This window comes from Mobula birostris, chromosome 12 (assembly GCF_030028105.1).
Source record: "Mobula birostris isolate sMobBir1 chromosome 12, sMobBir1.hap1, whole genome shotgun sequence".
Taxonomy (NCBI): domain Eukaryota; kingdom Metazoa; phylum Chordata; class Chondrichthyes; order Myliobatiformes; family Myliobatidae; genus Mobula; species Mobula birostris.
In genome coordinates, this window is record NC_092381.1 from 101,015,923 (window position 1) to 101,035,178 (window position 19,256).

The 19,256-nt window shown below is 45.3% G+C and overlaps 1 protein-coding gene across 1 annotated transcript in view; it reads right to left on the reverse strand.

The window, feature by feature from the left end:
• LOC140206151 (probable voltage-dependent R-type calcium channel subunit alpha-1E) overlaps positions 1-19,256 on the reverse strand; it is a 632,362-nt gene that overhangs the window by 22,561 nt on the left and 590,545 nt on the right. The window contains exons 42-43 of the mRNA XM_072274389.1: positions 17,750-17,850; positions 15,707-15,813 (exon numbers count right to left, since the gene is read on the reverse strand). Coding sequence (XP_072130490.1) covers positions 15,707-15,813; positions 17,750-17,850 — 208 coding nt within the window. The remainder of the gene's footprint in view (positions 1-15,706; positions 15,814-17,749; positions 17,851-19,256) is intronic.

Sequence of the window (19,256 nt, forward strand, 5' to 3'; positions counted from 1 at the left end):
CCCGTGGAATACCACTAGTCACTAGCAGCCAACCAGGTAAGTCCCCCTTTATTCCTGCTCTTTGCCCCCTGGCAGTCAGCCAACCTTCTCTGTAGGGTATTATCTTTCCGTAAATCCATGGGCTCTTATCTTGTTAAGCAGCCTCGTACTGCATCTTGTGAAATGCCTTCTAAGAATCCAAGTAAACCACATTCACTGATTTCTTTTGTCTATCGTGCCTGTTATTTCCTCAAAGAATTCCAGGTGAGATTTCACCTGAAGGAAATGATGCTACCTTCCTCCTATTTTATTATGTGCCTCCAATTCCCTAAAACCTCATCGTTAATACAGGAGGGAGGAGAAGATGACGGCGCGACGCAGTGCACGCGGCCGTTCCGAATGATATCGTATTTGTGAACTAGGATGCCGTGCACAATCCTGATTTGATGGAGACAGCCGTAAGAAGCACGGAGGAACGCCTGGAGAAACTTTTGAAATGCCCGCTTCGCTGCCGCTGCTACTGTGCGATCGAGAATCTCCGGAGGGGAAAGCCCCAAATCCTTGGCTTTGTGTATTGCCTGTTGCTGGGGCCGGGGTTGAAGCGCTCGGCAGAGATGGTGCTCGGTGCTCGGTGTCGGAGAGCTGGTCGGAGGCTCGGAGTTTTCGGACAGACTCGGAGTCGGACTGTGGTTGGATGCTTCCAGGATGCTGCATCGGCAAGTTTGTGGCACTGGAGGCTCACCGTCTGCGTGACATGGTCTGTTCTTATCAAATTACGGTATTGCTTTGCACTGTTGTAACTATATGTTTAATTATGTGGTTTTTGTCAGTTTTTAAGTCGGTTTGTCAAGTGTTTCTGTGATATCATTCTGGAAAAACATTGTATCATTTCTTAATGCATGCATTACTAAATGACAATAAAAGAGGACTGCATGTTCTCATAATCTAAATCTAATCTAATAATCTCTGGGATGCTACGGTAGCATAGCGCGATGTTATTCCAGGTTGGGGCTTTGGAGTTCAGAGTTCAATCTTGCCGTCCTAGAAACATAGAAAACCTACAGCACAATACAGGCCCTTTGGCCCACAATGCTGTACCAAACATGTACTTACTTTAGAAATTATCTAGGGTTACCCATAGTCCTCTATTTTTCTAAGCTTCATGTACCTATCCAAGAGTCTCTTAAAAGACCCTATCGTATCCGCCTCCACCACTGTCGCCAGCAGCCCATTCCATGCACTCACCACTCACTCTCTACGCAAAAAACTTAACACTGACATCCCCTTTGTACCTACTTCCAAGCACCTTAAAGCTGTGTCCTCTGGAAGGCGTTTCCATGAAATGTGTGGGTTTCCTCCCCCTTCCGAAGACACACCGGTCAGTATGCTAATTAGCCATTATAAATTGCCCTGTGACCAGGCTAGGGTTAAACTGGGTTTGCTGGTGGCATGGCTTTAAGGGCCAGAAAGGACTATTCTGCACTATACCTGTATTGAATTGACTTCATTTCTTACATCTTTCACATACATGAGGTGTAAAAATCTTTACGTTACGTCTCCGTCTAAATGTGCAATCATAGTAATTTATAATAAATAGAACAGCCAATGTAAAATAGAAATACACTCAAATCAGTGTGAGTTAATCAGACTGATGGCCTGGTGGAAGAAGCTGTCCCGGAGCCTGTTGGTCCTGGCTTTTATGCTGCGGTACCATTTCCCAGATGGTAGCAGCTGGGATAGATTGTGGTTGGAGTGACTTGGGTCCCCAATGATCCTATGGGCCCTTTTTACACACCTGTTCTTGTAAATGTTCTGAATCATGTGAAGTTCACAACTACAGATGTGCTGGGCTGTCCACACCACTCTCTGCAGAGTCCTGCGATTAAGTGAGATACAGTTTCCATACCAGGCAGTGATGCAGCCAGTCAGGATGCTCTCAATTGTGCCCCTGTAGAAAGTTCTTAGGATTTGGGGGCCCATACCAAACTTCCTCAACCGTCTGAGGTGAAAGAGGCGCTGTTGTGCCTTTTTCACCACACAGCTGGTGTATACAGGCCACGTGAGGTCCTCGGTGATGTGGATGCTGATGAACTTAAACTGTTTACCCTCTCAACCCCAGATCCATTGATGTGTCAAAAGGGGTTAGCCTGTCTCCATTCTTCCTGTAATCCACAACCAGCTACTTTGTTTTTGCTGCATTGAGGGAGAGGTTGTTTTCTTGACACCTCTGTGTCAGAGAGATTACTTCTTCTCTGTAGGCCACCTTGCTATTGTTTGAGATAAGACCAATCTATGTAGTGTTGTTGGCAAATTTAATGAGCAGATTGGAGCTGTGGGTGGCGACACAGTCATGGGTATACAGGGAGTAACGGAGGGAACTCAGTACACAGCCCTGAGGGGCTTCTGTAGAGGGTTGGAGGGGTGGAGGTGAGGGACCCCACTCTTACAACCTGCTGCCGATCTGACAGGAAGCCCAGGATCCAGGTGCACAAGGCAGGGTCAAGGCCTCTAAATAAATAAATAAATAAATAAATAATGGACTCCAATATCTACCCAACCATTGAAGTCAGGGCTAACTGGTCTATAATAGCCTGACTTTTGGCTCCTTCCCTTGTTATGGAGTGGAATGACATTTTAAATTTTCCAGTCCTTCATAAGCATTCATGAATCAAGTAATTCTTGAAAGATCACACAGAAAATGCTGAAGGAACTCAGCAGGCCTGGCAGCATATATGGAAAAAAGTACAGTCGATGTTTCGGGCCAAAACCCTTTGGCAGGACTAGAGAAATAAAGCTGAGGAGTACTTTAAAAAGGTGGGGGGGGGAGGGTAGAGAGAACCACCAGGTGGTAGGTAAACCTAGAGGGGGGTGGGAATAAAGTAAAGAGCTGGGAAGTTGATTGGTGAAAGAGACAGAAGGCCATGGAAGAAAGAAAAATGGGGTGAGGAGCACCAGAGGGAGGTGATGAGCAGCAAGGAGATAAGATGAGAGAGAGTAAAGGGGATGGGAAATGGTGAAGGTGGGGGGCATTACAGGAAGTTTGAGGAATCGATGTTCATGCCATCAGGGGGCTACCCAAACGGAATATAAGGTGTTGTTCCTCCAACCTAAGTGTGGCCTCATCATGACAGTAGAGGAGGCCATATCGGAATGGGAATGGGAAGTGGAATTAAAATCGGTGGTCACTGGGAGATTCCACTTGTTCTGGCAGATGCAGTAGCCTCCCAATCTACGTCGGGTCTCACTGATGTACAGGAGGCCACATTGGGAGCACCAAACACAGTAAATGACCCCAACTGACTCACAGGTGAAGTATTGCCTCACCTGGAAGGACTGCTTAGGGCCCTGAATGGTAGTGAGGGAGGAGGTGTAGGGCAGGTGTAGCACTTGTTCCGCTTGCAAGTGCTAGTAGGGAGACTGCTGGAGAGGGATGAAGGGACAAAGTAGTCACGTAGGATCCCTGAGGAAAGCAGAAAGCTGGGGGGAGGGGGAGGGGAGAGAAAGATGTGCTTGCTGGTGGGATCCCGTTCGAGGTGGTGGAAGTTTCGGAGAACTATGTGCTGAGTGCAGAGGCTGGTGGGGTGGTGGGTGTGGACACCCTGGTAGGGTGGTGAGAGGATGGGGTAAAAGCATATGTGTGTTAAATGGAAGAGTTGCGTAGGCTGGAGGAACAACACCTTATATTCCGTTTGGGTAGCCTCCAACCTGATGGCTTGAACACCAATTTCTTAAACTTCCTGAAATGCCTCCACCCCCATCCCCCCTTCATCATTTCCCATCCCCTTTTCCCTCTCCCCTTATCTCCTTGCCCACCCATCACCTCCCTCTGGTGCTCCTCACCCCTTTTCTTTCTTCCATGGCCTTCTGTCTCTTTCACCAATCAACTTCCCAGCTCTTTATTTTATACCCCACCCCCCAACAGGTTTCACTTAGTATCTGGTGTGTCTCTCTCTCTCCTCCCCCCATCTTTTTAATCTACTCCTCAGTTTTTTTTTCTCCAGTCCTTAAAGCGGTTTTGGCCTGAAACAGCCACTGTACCTTTTTCCGTAGATGCTGCCTGGCCTGCTGAGATCCCTCAGCATTTTGTGTGTGTTGCTTGGATTTCCAGCATCTGCAGATGTTCTCTTGTTTGTGAATTCTTGGAAGATCATTACTAATGCCATCAAATCTCTTCGGTTACCTCTTTCAGAACACTGGGTTGTAGTCCTTTAGGTCCAGGTGACTTATCTAACTTCAGAGCTTTCAGTTTCCCAAACCCCTTCTCTTTAGTAATAGTGAATATACTCACTTATGCCCCATGATATGCACCAATTTCTAGCATACAGCTGGTGTCTTCTACAGTGATACTATTCCGATATCCACTCTTTATATATCTAAAAAAATGTATGGTATGCTCTTGTATATTATTAGCTAGCTTACATTCATATTTAATTTTTTCTCTCCTTGTTGCTGTTTTTAGTTGCCTTCTGTTGGTTTTTAAAAGTTTCCCAGTCTTCTAGGTTCCCACTGTTTTTGTGATATTATCTGCCCTCTCTTTTGCTTTTACGCTGTTCTTTACTTTCTGTATCAGCTGTGTTTGCCTTACTCTCCCTTTAGAATTATTCTTCTTAGTGATTAATCTAGCCTGAGCCTTCCAAATTGCTCCCTGAAATCTCTAGCCATTGGTGCTCTGCCATCATCTCTTCTAAGGGCCCCTTCCAATCAACTTTGGTTAGCTCCTCTCTCATGCTTCTGTAAATCCTTTTACTCCACCAGAATGCTGATACATTTGATTTTAGCTTCTCCCTCTCAAACTGCAGTGTGAACTCTATTATTTTACCTTAAGCACCTTAATCATATTAGGTTCATTAAACAACATCCAATCCAGAATTGATGATCCCTTGGTGGGCTCAACCACAAGCTGTTCTAAAAAGTCATCTCATAGGCATTCTATAAATTCTTTCTCTTGGGATCCAGAACAAACCTGATTTTCCCAAATCCACCTGCATATCGAAATCTCCCATGACCATCATAACATTACCTTTTTACATACCGTTTCTATATCCCACTGTAATTTGTACCCCACATCTGGCCTGTAGTTTGGAGGCCTGTATATAACTCCCATCAAGTGTGTTTTTTACTTTTGCAATGTCTTAACTCTGCTCTCAAGTTTTCTACATCTATGTCCTGTGACAGCTTTAACGATTTTATTTTATTTTTTTACCAACAAAGCCACCTCATCCCCTCTGCCTATCTGCCTGTCTTTTCCAACTGTGATCTTCTTTCAGCCACGACTCACTGAGGACCCCAATGTCATGCTTGCCAATTTCTAACTGTGTTACAAGATCATCTCCCTTATTCCACATACTGCGTGCATTCAAATAGAACACCTTCACTCCTGTATTCATTGCCCTTTTAAATTTTTCCCCATGTTACCAGTAGTTAAATTTTTATTCCGTTCCCAAGTTTTTGCTTTTTTCTTTATTCTGGAAAATTTTGTAACCTCTCCTGCACTCTCCTTCCTTTTTACTTTACCCTCACTTTTGAAACCACCCTTCTAAAGCCTTATCTGTAGCTTGATTATAGCGTGTGATTCACCAGGACCCTGGTCCCAGTACAGTTCAGGTGGAGCTCATCGCATCAGAACAGCTCCCTCCTTTCCCAATACTGATGCCAATGCCCCGCGAATTCAAATCGACTTCTCCCACTTCAATCTTTGAACCACCCATTTAGCTCTCCGATCCAATTAAACTTTTGCCAATTTGTATGTGGCACAGGTAAGAGATTATTACCTTTTTAGTTCTGCATTTTAATTTAACCCCTAGCTGCTCAAATTCCCTCAGCAGAAACCTCTTTCCTATGTTGTTGGTGCCCACGTGGACCACGGCAACTGGATTTCTCCCCTCCCACTCCATATTGGTCTGCAGGTCAGGTGAGATGCCCTGAACCCAAGACACACAGCTTGCAGGACTCTCGATCCTTGTCACTGAGAACTGTGTCTATTTCCCTGACTATACAAACCCCCATCATGGCTACATTCCTCTTCTCTCCTCCCTCTTGACTGGCTCCATGAACCATGGTACTGCAGTTCTGTAGCTCATCCTCACAGGTAGCAACTGGTTAGGCAAGCTCAAGGGCTGAGGCTCTACCTTTGGGATCCCACTGCCTGCCTCACTTGCAATTGTAGTTATACTCTCTCGTCCCTGCTCAAATGGCTGCGATTGCTTCCGGAAACACAGTGCCCGGGTAACCTTCCTCTTCCCTGATGTATTGCCCTGTTTTAAACTCAGATTATATCTCATTGATTATGGGGAGCAAGGACATGGCAGACCAATTGAATAATTACTTTGGTTCTGTCTTCACTAAGGAGGACATAAATAATCTTCCAGAAATAGTAGGGGACAGAGGGTCCAGTGAGATGGAGGAACTGAGCGAAATACATGTTAGTAGGGAAGTGGTGTTAGGTAAATTGAAGGGATTGAAAGGCAGATAAATCCCCAGGGCCAGATGGTCTGCATCCTAGAGTGCTTAAGGAAGTAGCCCAAGAAATAGTGGATGCATTAGTGATAATTTTTCAAAACTCGTTAGATTCTAGACTAGTTCCTGAGGATTGAAGGGTGGCTAATGTAACCCCACTTTTTAAAAAAGGAGGGAGAGAGAAACCGGGGAATTATAGACCGGTTAGCCTAACGTCGGTGGTGGGGAAACTGCTGGAGTCAGTTATCAAAGATGTGATAACAGCACATTTGGAAAGCGGTGAAATCATCGGACAAAGTCAGCATGGATTTGTGAAAGGAAAATCATGTCTGACGAATCTCATAGAATTTTTTGAGGATGTAACTAGTAGAGTGGATAGGGGAGAACCAGTGGATGTGGTATATTTGGATTTTCAAAAGGCTTTTGACAAGGTCCCACACAGGAGATTAGTGTGCAAACTTAAAGCACACGGTATTGGGGGTAAGGTATTGGTGTGGGTGGAGAATTGGTTAGCAGACAGGAAGCAAAGAGTGGGAATAAACAGGACCTTTTCAGAATGGCAGGCGGTGACTAGTGGGGTACCGCAAGGCTCAGTGCTGGGACCCCAGTTGTTTACAATATATATTAATGACTTGGATGAGGGAATTAAATGCAGCATCTCCAAGTTTGCGGATGACACGAAGCTGGGTGGCAGTGTTAGCTGTGAGGAGGATGCTAAGAGGATGCAGGGTGACTTGGATAGGTTGGGTGAGTGGGCAAGTTCATGGCAGATGCAATTTAATGTGGATAAATGTGAAGTTATCCACTTTGGTGGCAAAAATAGGAAAACAGATTATTATCTGAATGGTGGCCAATTAGGAAAAGGGGAGGTGCAACGAGACCTGGGTGTCATTATACACCAGTCATTGAAAGTGGGCATGCAGGTACAGCAGGCGGTGAAAAAGGCGAATGGTATGCTGGCATTTATAGCGACAGGATTCGAGTACAGGAGCAGGGAGGTACTACTGCAGTTGTACAAGGCCTTGGTGAGACCACACCTGGAGTATTGTGTGCAGTTTTGGTCCCCTAATCTGAGGAAAGACATCCTTGCCATAGAGGGAGTACAAAGAAGGTTCACCAGATTGATTCCTGGGATGGCAGGACTTTCATATGAAGAGAGACTGGATGAACTGGGCTTGTACTCGTTGGAATTTAGAAGATTGAGGGGGGATCTGATTGAAACGTATAAGATCCTAAAGGGATTGGACAGGCTAGATGCAGGAAGATTATTCCCGATGTTGGGGAAGTCCAGAACGAGGGGCCACAGTTTGAGGATAGAGGGGAAGCCTTTTAGGACCAAGATTAGGAAAAACTTCTTCACACAGAGAGTGGTGAATCTGTGGAATTCTCTGCCACAGGAAACAGTTGAGGCCAGTTCATTGGCTATATTTAAGAGGGAGTTAGATATGGCCCTTGTGGCTATGGGGGTCAGGGGGTATGGAGGGAAGGCTGGGGCGGTGTTCTGAGTTGGATGATCAGCCATGATCATAATGAATGGCGGTGCAGGCTCGAAGGGCCGAATGGCCTACTCCTGCACCTATTTTCTATGTTTCATAACATGGAGCAGTACAGGACAGGGCCCTTTGGCCCACAATGTTGTGCTGAACCAATGAAATTAAAATCAAATGGCTATTTAAACTAATCTCTTCTGCCAACACAATGCCCATATGCTTCTATTTCCTTAACATTCAAGTGCCTATCTAAACGTCTCTTAAAAATCTCTAATGTATCTGCCTCTACCACCGCCCCAGGCAGTGCATACCAGGCACCCACCACTCTGTGTGAAAAAACCTTGCCCCTCACATTTCCTTTGAATTTATTTCTTCTCATCTTAAATACATGCCCTCTGGCATTTGACATTTCAGCCCCGGGAAATAAAAGTCTGTCTATTCTATCTATGCTTTGCATAATCTTATAAATCTCTATCCGAACTCCCCTCAGCCTCCACCGCTTCAGAGAGACAACCTAAATTTGTCCAGCCTCTCATTGTAGCACATTCTCTCTAATCCAGCAGTGTCCTGGTAAACACGAGGAAATCTGCAGAGGCTGGAAATTCAAGCAACACACACAAAAAATGCTGGTGAATGCAGCAGGCCAGGCAGCATCTCTAGGAAGAGGTACAGTCGACGTCTTGGGCCGAGACCCTTCGTCAGGACTAACTGGAGGAAGAGATAGTGAGAGATTTGAAAGTGGGAGGGGGAGGGGGAGATCCAAAATGATAGGAGAAGACAGGAGGGGGAGGGATGGAGCCAAGAGCTGGAAAGTTGATTGGCAAAAGGAATACGAGGCTGGAGAAGGGAGAGGATCCTGGGACGGGAGGCCTGGGGAGAAAGAAAGTGGGAGGGCAGCCCAGAGGATGGAGAACAGGCAAGGAGTTATATAGTGAGAGGGACAAAGGGAGAAAAAAAGAGAGAGAGAAAAAAAGGGAGCGATAATAAATAAATAAATGAGGGATGGGGTATGAAGGGGAGGTGGGGCATTAGTGGAAGTTTGAGAAGTCAATGTTCATGCCATCAGATTGGAGGCTACCCAGATGGAATATAAGGTGTTGTTCCTGCTTCATCTTGACAGTAGAGGAGGCCGTGGATAGACATATCATAATGGGAATGGGAGGTGGAATTAAAATGTGTGCCCACTGGGAGATCCTGCTTTCTCTGGTGAACAGAGCGTAGGTGTTTAGCAAAACGATCTCCCAGTCTGCGTTGGGTCTCGCCAATATATAGAAGGCCGCATCGGGAGCACTGGAAGCAGTATATCACCCCAGCCGACTCAAAGGTGAAGTGTCGCCTCACCTGGAAGGACTGTCTGGGGCCCTGAATGGTGGTAAGGGAGGAAGTGTAAGGGTATGTGTAGCACCTGTTCTGCTTACAAGGATAAGTGCCAGAAGGGAGATCAGTGGGGATGGATGGGAGGGACCGAATGGACAAGGGAATCGCGTAGGGAGCGATCCCTGCGGAAAGTGGGGGGGGGGCGGAGGGAAAGATGTGCTTAGTGGTGGGATCCCTTTCGAGGTGGCTGAAGTTATGGAGAATTATATGTTGGACCCAGAGGCTGGTGGGGTGGTAGATGAGGACAAGGGGAACCCTATTCCTAGTGGGGTGGTGGGAGGATGGGGTGAGAGCAGATGTGCGTGAAATGGGGGAGATGCATTTGAGAGCAGAATTGATGGTGGAGGAAGGGAAGCCCCTTTCTTTAAAAAAGGAGGACATCTCCTTCGTCCTGGAATGAATAGCCTCATCCTGACAGCAGATGCAGTGGAGACGGAGGAATTGCGAGAAAAGGATGGCATTTTTGCAAGGGACAGGGTGGGAAAAGGAGTAGTCCATTAGCTGTGGTAGACCGCTTCTGCACCCTCTCCAAAGCTTCAACATCCTTCTTATAATAGGGTGACCAGACCTATTCGCAATACTCCAAATGTAGCCTAACTGGAGTTTTATAAAACTGCAACATAACTTCCTACTTTCGAACTCAGTGCATCAACTAATAAAAGCAGGCATGCCATATGCCTTTGTAACCACCCTATCAACCTGTATAGCCGCTTTGAGGGAGCTATGAACTTGGACCCCAAGGTCCCTCTGCTCATCTACACTGTTAAGGGTCTTGTCACTAACAGTGTACTGTCTCTTTGCATTTGACCTCACATTTGACTGGGTTAAACTCCATTGCAATTTCTCTGCCCATATCTCCCACTGATCTACTCACCCACCCCTCAACATTTTCATCCAGGTCAGTTATATATATCAGAAACATCAGAGGTCCCAATACTGATCTCTGCGGAACACCACGAATCACAGACCTCCAGCTAGAATAATTCCCTTCAACAACGAATATCTTCTATAGGCAAGCCAGTTTTGAATGCAAACAGCCAATCCATCATAAATCCCATTCACCTTAATCTTCTGGATGAGCCTCCCATGAGGGACCTTGTCGAAAGCCTTACTAAAATCCATGTAGACAACTTCCACTGTTCTATCTTCATCAGTCACCCTTGTCATCTCATCAAAAAATGCAACCAAGTTAGTAAGACGCGACTTACTCTGCACAAAGCTATGCTAGTTCTCCTTAATTAGGCTATGGTTTTCCAAATACTCATCAATATTAACCTTAAGAATTCTCTCCAGTAACTTTCTTACCCTGACATGAGACTCACCAGTCTATAGTTTCCAGGATGATCCCTGGTTGCCTTCTTGAATAATGGAACAATATTAGCTACTTACCAGTCCTCTGGGACCTTGCATCTGGTTAGAGAGGACACAAAGATATTGGTCAATGACCCAGCAATCTTATCTCTTGCCTCCCTCAATAACCTGGGGCATATCCCTTCAGACCCTTCTAGCTATGTCTCCTTGTTCAGGATCCTCCTGTCTGCTGTGTAAAAATCTTTCACAGGTTTGTAGTTAGAGCTAAGGTGCAGGACACAAGTTCTTCAGGAGAGGAAAAGGGAATAGGCAATCATTTCTGGATACTCCTGTGGCTGATTCTCTCATTAACAAGTAGCCACTTTGGATGCTGTTGGGAGGTAGAGAGGAAAGCCCCTGCAATCCAGGTCTCTGGCACTGAGACGGTGTCTGGCTCTGAAAGGAAGAAGGGAGAATCTGACTGCAGTGGTGGGATTCAATAGACAGGGGAGCAGACAACAGATTCTGTGGACATGAAAGAGACACCTTTCATGAACGAGGCATGTTGCCTCTCAGGTGCCAGTGTCAGGGATGTCTCGGATAGGATCCACAGCTGTCTAAAGACAGGATGCTACAAGAGGCAAGTGCAGAAATTGCCAGGGCCCTTGCAGAGATACTTAAAACATCTTTCACGACAGGAGAGGTACCAGAGGATTCGAGGATGTTGTTCTGCTATTTAAAAAAGGCTCTAAAAATAAACCAAGAAATGATAGGCCCGTAGGTATGATATCAGCTGTGGGAAAGTTATTGAAAGGTATTCTAAGGGACTGGATATATAAGTATTTAGATAGTCAGTATGGCTTTGTGTGTGGTAGGTGATGTCTATCCAATCTTATGGAGTTTTTTCAAAACTCCAGGAAAACAGATGAAGGCAAGGCAGTAGATGTTGTCTACACAGACTTTAGCAAGGCATTTGACAAGGTCCCATATGGGAGGCTGGTCAAGAAGGTTCAGTTGCTTGGCATTCAAGATGAGGTAGTAAATTGGATTAGACATTGGCTTTGTGGAAGAAATCAGAGAGTGGTAGTAGACGGTTGCCTGTCTGACTGGAGGCCTGTAACTAGTGGAGTGCTGCTGGGATCGGTGCTGGGTCCTTTGTTGTTTGTCATCTACATCAATGATCTGGATGATAATGTGGTTAACTGGAACTGCAGATTTGCTGATGACACCTAGATTGGGGGTGTAATGCACAGTGAGGAAGGCTATCATGGTTTGCAGAGGGATCTCCATCAGTTGAAAAAATGGGTTGAAAAGTGGCAGATGGAAATTAATACAGACAAGTGCATTTTTGCACTTTGGTAGGACCAATCAAAGTGATGGTAGGGTACAGGAACCGTGGTGTACAAAGGCTGGAATAAATCTAGTCAAGAAGAAAAGAAAAGCTTACAAAAGGTTCAGAGAGCTAGGTAATGTTAGGGATCTATCAGATTATAAGGCTAATAGGAAGGAATTTAAGAAGGAAATTAGGAGAGCCAGAAGGGGCCATGAAAAGACCTTGGGGGGCAAGATCAAGGAAAACCCCAAGGCATTCTGCAAGTATGTGAAGAGCAAGAGGATAAGACATGAAAGAATAGGACCTATCAAGTGTGACAGTGGGAAAGTGTGTATGGAACCAGAGGAAATAGCAGAGGTACTTAGTGAATACTTTACTTCAGTATTCACTATGGAAAAGGATCTTGGTGATTGTAGAGATGACTTTCAGCAGACTGAAAAGCTTGAACATGTAGATATTAAGAAAGAGGATGTGCTGGAGCTTTTGGAAAGCATCAAGTTGGATAAGTCGCCGGGATTCAATGAGATGTACCCCAGGCTACTGTGGGAGGTGAGGGAAGAGATTGCTGAGTCTCTGGCGATGATCTTTGCATCATCAATGGGGACGGGAGACGTTCCGGAGGATTGGAGGGTTGCGGATGTTGTTCCTTTATTCAAGAAAGGGAGTAGAGATAGCCCAGGAAATTATAGACCAGTGAGTCTTACCTCAGTGGTTGGTAAGTTGATGGTGAAGATCCCAAGAGGCAGGATTTATGAACATTTGGAGAGGTATAATATGATTAGGAGTAGTCAGCATGGCTTTGTCAAGGGCAGGTCGTGCCTTACGAGCCTGATTGAATTTTTTGAGGATGTGACTAAACACATTGATGAAGGAAGAGCAGTAGATGTAGTGTATATGGATTTCGGCAAGGCATTTGATAAGGTACCCCATGCAAGGCTTATTGAGAAAGTAAAGAGGCAAGAGATGCAAGAGGACATTGCTTTGTGGAGACAGAACTGGCTAGCCCACAGAAGGCAAAGAGTGGATGTAGACGGGTCATATTCTGCATGGAGGTTGGTCACCTGTGGGGTGCCTCAGGGATCTGTTCTGGGACCCTTACTCTTCGTGATTTTTATAAATGACCTGGATGAGGATGGGTTAGTAAGTTTGCTGATGACACAAAGGTTGGAGGTGTTGTGGATAGTGTGGAGGGCTGTCAGAGATTACAGCAGGACATTGATAGGATGCAAAACTGGGCTGAGAAGTGGCAGATGGAGTTCAACCCAGATAAGTGTGAAGTGGTTCATTTTGGTAGGTCAAGTATGATGGCAAAATATAGTATTAATGGTAAGACTCTTGGCAGTGTGGAGGATCAGAGGGATCTTGGGGTCCGAGTCCATAGGACACTCAAAGCAGCTGCGCGGGTTGACTCTGTGGTTAAGAAGGCGTACGGTGTATTGGCCTTCATCAATCGTGGAATTGAATTTAGGAGCCAAGGGGTAATGTTGCAGCTATATAGGACCCTGGTCAGACCACACTTGAAGTATTGTGCTCAGTTCTGGTTGCCTCACTACAGGAAGGATGTGGAAGCCATAGAAAGCGTGCAGAGGAGATTTACAAGGATGTTGCCTGGATTGGGGAGCATGCCTTATGAGAATAGGTTGAGTGAACTCGGCCTTTTCTCCTTGGAGCGACGGAGGATGAGAGGTGACCTGATAGAGGTGTACAAGATGATCAGAGGCATCGATTGTGTGGATAGTCAGAGGCTTTTTCCCAGGGCTGAAATGGTTGCCACAAGAGGACACAGGTTTAAGGTGCCAGGGAGTAGGTACAGAGGAGATATCAGGGGTAAGTTTTTTACTCAGTGTGTGGTAAGTGCGTGGAATCGGCTGCCAGCAACGGTGGTGGAGGCGATACTATAGGGTCTTTGAAGAGACATTTAGATAGGTACATGGAGCTTAGAAAAATAGAGGGCTATGGGTAAGCCTAGTAATTTCTAAGGTAGGGACATGTTCGGCACAACTTTGTGGGCCGAAGGGCCTGCATTGTGCTGCAGATTTTCTATGTTTCTAATCAGGGTAGGGCTTACACAGTGAACTGTAGGGTACTGAGGACTGCAGAAAAACAAAGGGATCTGGGAATACAGGTCCATAATTCATTGTGGCTTCACAGGTAGATAGGGCTGTAAAGAAAACTTTGGCACATTGACCTTCATAGACTAAAATATTGAGTACGGGAGTTGGGATGTCATGTTGAAGTTGTGAAAGGCGGCAGTGAGGCCTAATTTGGAGTTTTGTGTCCAGTTATGGTCAGTTAATTTCAGGAAAAATATTAATATGATAGAAAGGGTACAGAGAAAATTTACAAGGATGTTGCCTGGACTTGAAGTTTGAATTATAGGGAAAGATTTAATAGGTTTGGAATTTATTTCCTGGAATTAGGGGAGATTTGATAGAGGTATACAAAATTATGAGGGACATAGAGAGGGTAAACACAAGACTAGAACTAGAGGTTGAGTGTGAAAGGTGAAATGTTTGAGGGGAATATGAAGGGCAACTTCTTCACTCTGAGGGCCATGAGAGTGTGGAACAAGCTGTCAGTGGAAGCTATGGGTAGGATTTGATTTAAACATTTTAAGAGTAGTTTGGGTAAGTATATGAAAGGGAGGTATATGGTCTATATGTAGGTCCATGGGACTAGGCAAAATAACAGTCAGCATGAACTAGATGGGCTGAAGGGATTCAATTCCTTGTGTATAGTCAAGTGTTCCTGACATGTTTTTTTCGGCTCCTTAATCTGTTTGATCTACTTACTTGGAGAGGTCACCAAACATCAGATGTAAGCTATTATACACCATACACATCAGTGCTTTTGGACAGAATATATTTGCACCTATACAGACCACTTGGAATAGGCAAACACTGCAGGGTTGAGTGCTGTACCAAGGTTTAGTATCTGGACTAATGCTTTTGAACCAAAATTGTTGGTCTTTTGGTGGGTTACTAAAAGCTGCGTGGGCTGTGGCCTGATAGAGTGCTTGGCCTCTCACCACAATCTGGGCCATGGAAGGTTGTGTGTTCAATGCCTTATCTCCTAACTCAGTTGTGCCTCTATCTTACAATATCCGTTCCCTTTATTCTACCCCTTCCTTAATTCTCTTGTTCCTTGATTCTAATGATCATGGCTCTTCCCTCAGTTTCACCTCTTCCTCAATCCCACTCTTTCTCACTGCAACTACCTTTTCAATCCCATATTTTCCCTTGATCCTGCCCCTTTCTCATTCCCACTTCTTCCCTCTGTCCCACTCTTTCCCTTGATCCTTTCTCTTCCCTTCTCTGGAAGCTGTCCTCGATAATTATGTTGTCCCTTCTCTCCAATGTCGCTCCTTTCCTATATTCTGTTCCCCTTATTGACCTTTACATTGCCGCTGTCCTTGACCTGAACTGATTCATGCTCTAATTCTGCCTGTTTCCCCAGTTAACTCTCTGGCCTCAGACTGCATGACCTGTGACTAATCTGTTGATGTACCTGGTGGGGGAAAGGTCTGTTCTCATTCTGGTGTGAAAGACCTGTTCCCCTGCACACTCAGACTTCAGCCCTGTGTGCACACACTCCAGCTGCTGGCTGGCCTTCCACAAAGCTCCACTGTTGCTTTAATGGTCCACTTTAGGTGCTAAAGATTTTGTTGGCCTCGATCTCTCTAGTTTTGAAATTGGAAACCAGTTAAAAACATCCAATCAGATTTTAGCACCTAGAGTCACAAACCATGATTGACGCAGGGCAGCAATCACATGGAACTTACAAGTCAGGTCCTCTGTCTGCCTGCAGAAAAGGCAGACCTTTAGAGCTGGAGATGATCTGTGGAGGTAGAGAGGAAGCTTCCATCCGCTGGAACATGGGTGTTCGACTCTAAGCAAGGAGAGAAGGTGTATTCATCACATTGCGTGGCTTGTCCAAAGAACACCATTCATAACTCAGAGTGGAGTTACTTACTCACACTGGATCATAGAACACATAACAGTACAGCACAGAAACACGTACTGAGCTAATTAAACATCTAAACTAATCCCTTTTGGCCACACAATGGCCGTATCCCTCCATTCTCTGTCTCTCTCATATCTGACTCCACCACCATCTCAGGCAGTGCTTTCCTGCACCCACAAGTCCTGTGTAAACAAATGTGCCTTACACATCTCCTTTGAACTATTCTCCTCTCATGTTAAATGCATTAGACAGTTCAACTCTGGGAAAAACAAACTATGCCTCTTGTAATCGTATAAACTTCTGTCAAGACCTTTAGCCTCCATTTGTCCAGAGAAAATAACCCAACTTTGTACAACTTTTCCTAATAGCACATGTCCTCTAATTCAAGCAGCATTCTGGTAAACCTCTTCTGCACCCTCTCCAAAGCCTCAACATCTTTCTTACCATGGGATGGCCAGAAATGAATGCAATCCTCAAAGTGCAGTTTAGCTGAAGTTTTATATAGCTGTAACATGACTTCCTTACTCTTATATTCAACACCACAACCTTTTTATCACTCTATCAGATTTCAGGCAGCTATAGACTGACCTCTTTTACTGTTAAAGGTCCTGCAACTAACGGTGTACTCTCCACTGGAGCAGAATCAGGCCACTTGGCTCAGGTCGCTCTGCCACTTGATCATGGCTGACTTAGCTTTTCCTCTCAACCCCATTCACTTGCCTTCTAACTGTAACCTTTGATGTCCTTACTATTCAGGATCTATCAGCTGCTTTAACTATATTGACACTTCATCTGTGTCAATGCTGTAGATTCACCACCCTCTGACTCAAGAAATATCTCTTAATTTCAATTCTAAAAGCTGTACTTTTATTCTGAGCTATGCACTCTGATCTTAGACTCTCTCACTACAGGAAAAGTCCTCTCCACATCCACTCTTATCCAGGCCTTTCAATATTTGGTAGGTTCCTTTTGTGTTTGATCTCTCAAAATTCCACTCCTTACACTTAGCCAGATTAAACTTCAGCTACTAATACGCTATATCCCACTGTATCCTTGGCAATCTTCTATGCTATCCAGCGCACCATCAATCTTTATTTATAATCAAGAGTGCAACTCTCTGAGATAAAAGAAAGCAAATCAACAACTCTTCCTGCCTGCTGAGCTGCCATCCTTTCACTGTCACACCTTCCCTTCAGCTTCTGTCCTGAATATTGTTATTGACATGGCATTTGGTGAAAGTGATCACCACACCAGATTCACTATTGCTGTGCAGTTGAATAATGGAATGAAGCATGACTACTCTACAAAGTTAAACAGCAGCTGAGACACTACCACGGAGTATTGTTGAAGGTATCACATCTAAATATCTGAGATGCTCCACGTGAGGATCTCAACACTTTTTTAAGCACTCTTGACCCCAACCATCACTAGTTACACCGTTGTCTCAAATATTGCTCCCTTAATTTTACCCACCCCACTTTCTCCAAAGTTCCTCTCTCGCATCTCCCCTCATCTTCGTTTCACTTCTCCCATCTTCCCCAAAGCCGTCAAGCATTCCAGTCCCTGCTCCCAAATGCAAGTCTTTCCATTCACACAGTTGCATTCATCTCCTCTCTGAATTTAATCCAGCTCACCTCACCTTCTCTCACATTAGAATTTGTACATTCTGTCCATCACTTCTTTGTCCCAATTCACCTGATCACCTCTTCACCCATTTCACCTACACACCCCTCCACCACATTTACTTTTCTTTTCCATTTCCTTTCCCATTTCATTCACTCTATCTTTCTTGCCATTTCCACCTCACACTTCCGTTTCTCATTGTGTAAATATTTAGTTCATGTTATCCTGAGGCCAGTACCTGCTCTTCTTGCAGTTTCTGATACTTCTTGTTCTTGCTCTGTTTGTAGTAGTCCATGATCATCATGGCAGCGTAAATTTTCCCAACTGTTAAGTCTGTGTCTGGAGGAGATTGGGAGAGAGTCACAGAGAGATACAGCACAGAAACTGAATCCACCTACACCAATCCGACATTAGTATCATATTTTTCATTCTACCTATTAAAGGCTCCCAATGGCCTGTGCCTCAAGTAGCCTCTGACAACCAAGTCCAGCTCCTGGCCTTCACGTGTGGCTTAGCTACTAAGCCTGATGGAACCATTTCTACTGACCGGAAAAGAGGCAAAAGTAGGTTACTGATGCCTTAAAACCAGAGATAGGGCTCGTCAGCCATGGTAATGGAGGGAGGAGAGGATGGCGGCGCGACGGCAGCCACTTCGGTGGTGATGTCTGTTATCCGTCAAGTAGGGGACCGTGCACAATTCTGATTTGATGGAGACAGATGTGAGAGCACGTAGGAACATCTGGAAAACTTCTGAAATGCCCGCTTCGCTGCCACTGCTACTGTGTTGTAACAGGAATCTCCGGAGCAGAAGGCCCCGAAATCCTCGGCTTTGCGTGTTTCAGCGGCCGGGGCAAGGTCGAAGGCACTCGGCAGAAGACGGCGCTCGGGAGGCTGTATCGGAGGGGCTGGTCGGAAGCTCGCAGTTTTCGGACGGATGGAGCTTCTCCCTTTTGCCACCTGCTATCGGGGATTCGGGAGTCGATCAACTCGGGGACTTTTGAGACTTTATTTACCATGCCCATGGTTTGTTCTTCATCCAATTATGGTATTGCTTTGCACTGCTGTAACTATATATTATAATTATGTGGTTCTGTCAGTGTTAGTCTTTGGTTTGTCCTGTTTTCTGTGATATCACTCTGGAGAAACATTGTATCTTTTCTTAATGCATGTATGCATTTCTAAATGACAATAAAAGAAGGACCAAGTGTTCTCCTAATCTAATCTAATCTAGGAGAAGGAAAACTCTGATCTCAAACTTCTGCTGCCTTGTGGCTGTACCCACCCAGAAGGCTTCAGGAGTAAACGCCGAGGTAGGAGTCTGGAGCTGGAGTCCCTAGGGCAGTCCTACATTGAGTTCAACGCTGACTGGCAGCTCCTGCCATGCTGCTGGTACCAAACCGTATCGGTCTCTGCCGTTCCCTTAGGTTCGTCAGATGCGTGGAGAGGGGGAGCAGCTAGCTCTCCATATTGTACTGCCCAGGCTTTGCATACGTAGACAGCTAGGATGGAACTTCCATGGTCGACCCTGACCGACAGAGGCTCATTCATTCATTCACTCTCATTGCGTCCTCCCCAGATTCTAACACGCATTAGGGTCAATTTACAGCAGCCAATTAACTGTAGGTAGAGACTAGAGCATTAGCTGGAAACACACATGGACACAGGGGGAAGATGCAAATGCCATGTAGACAGCATCTGAGGTCAAGTCTCGGGTACTGTGAAGCAATAGCTCTATTATCTGTGCC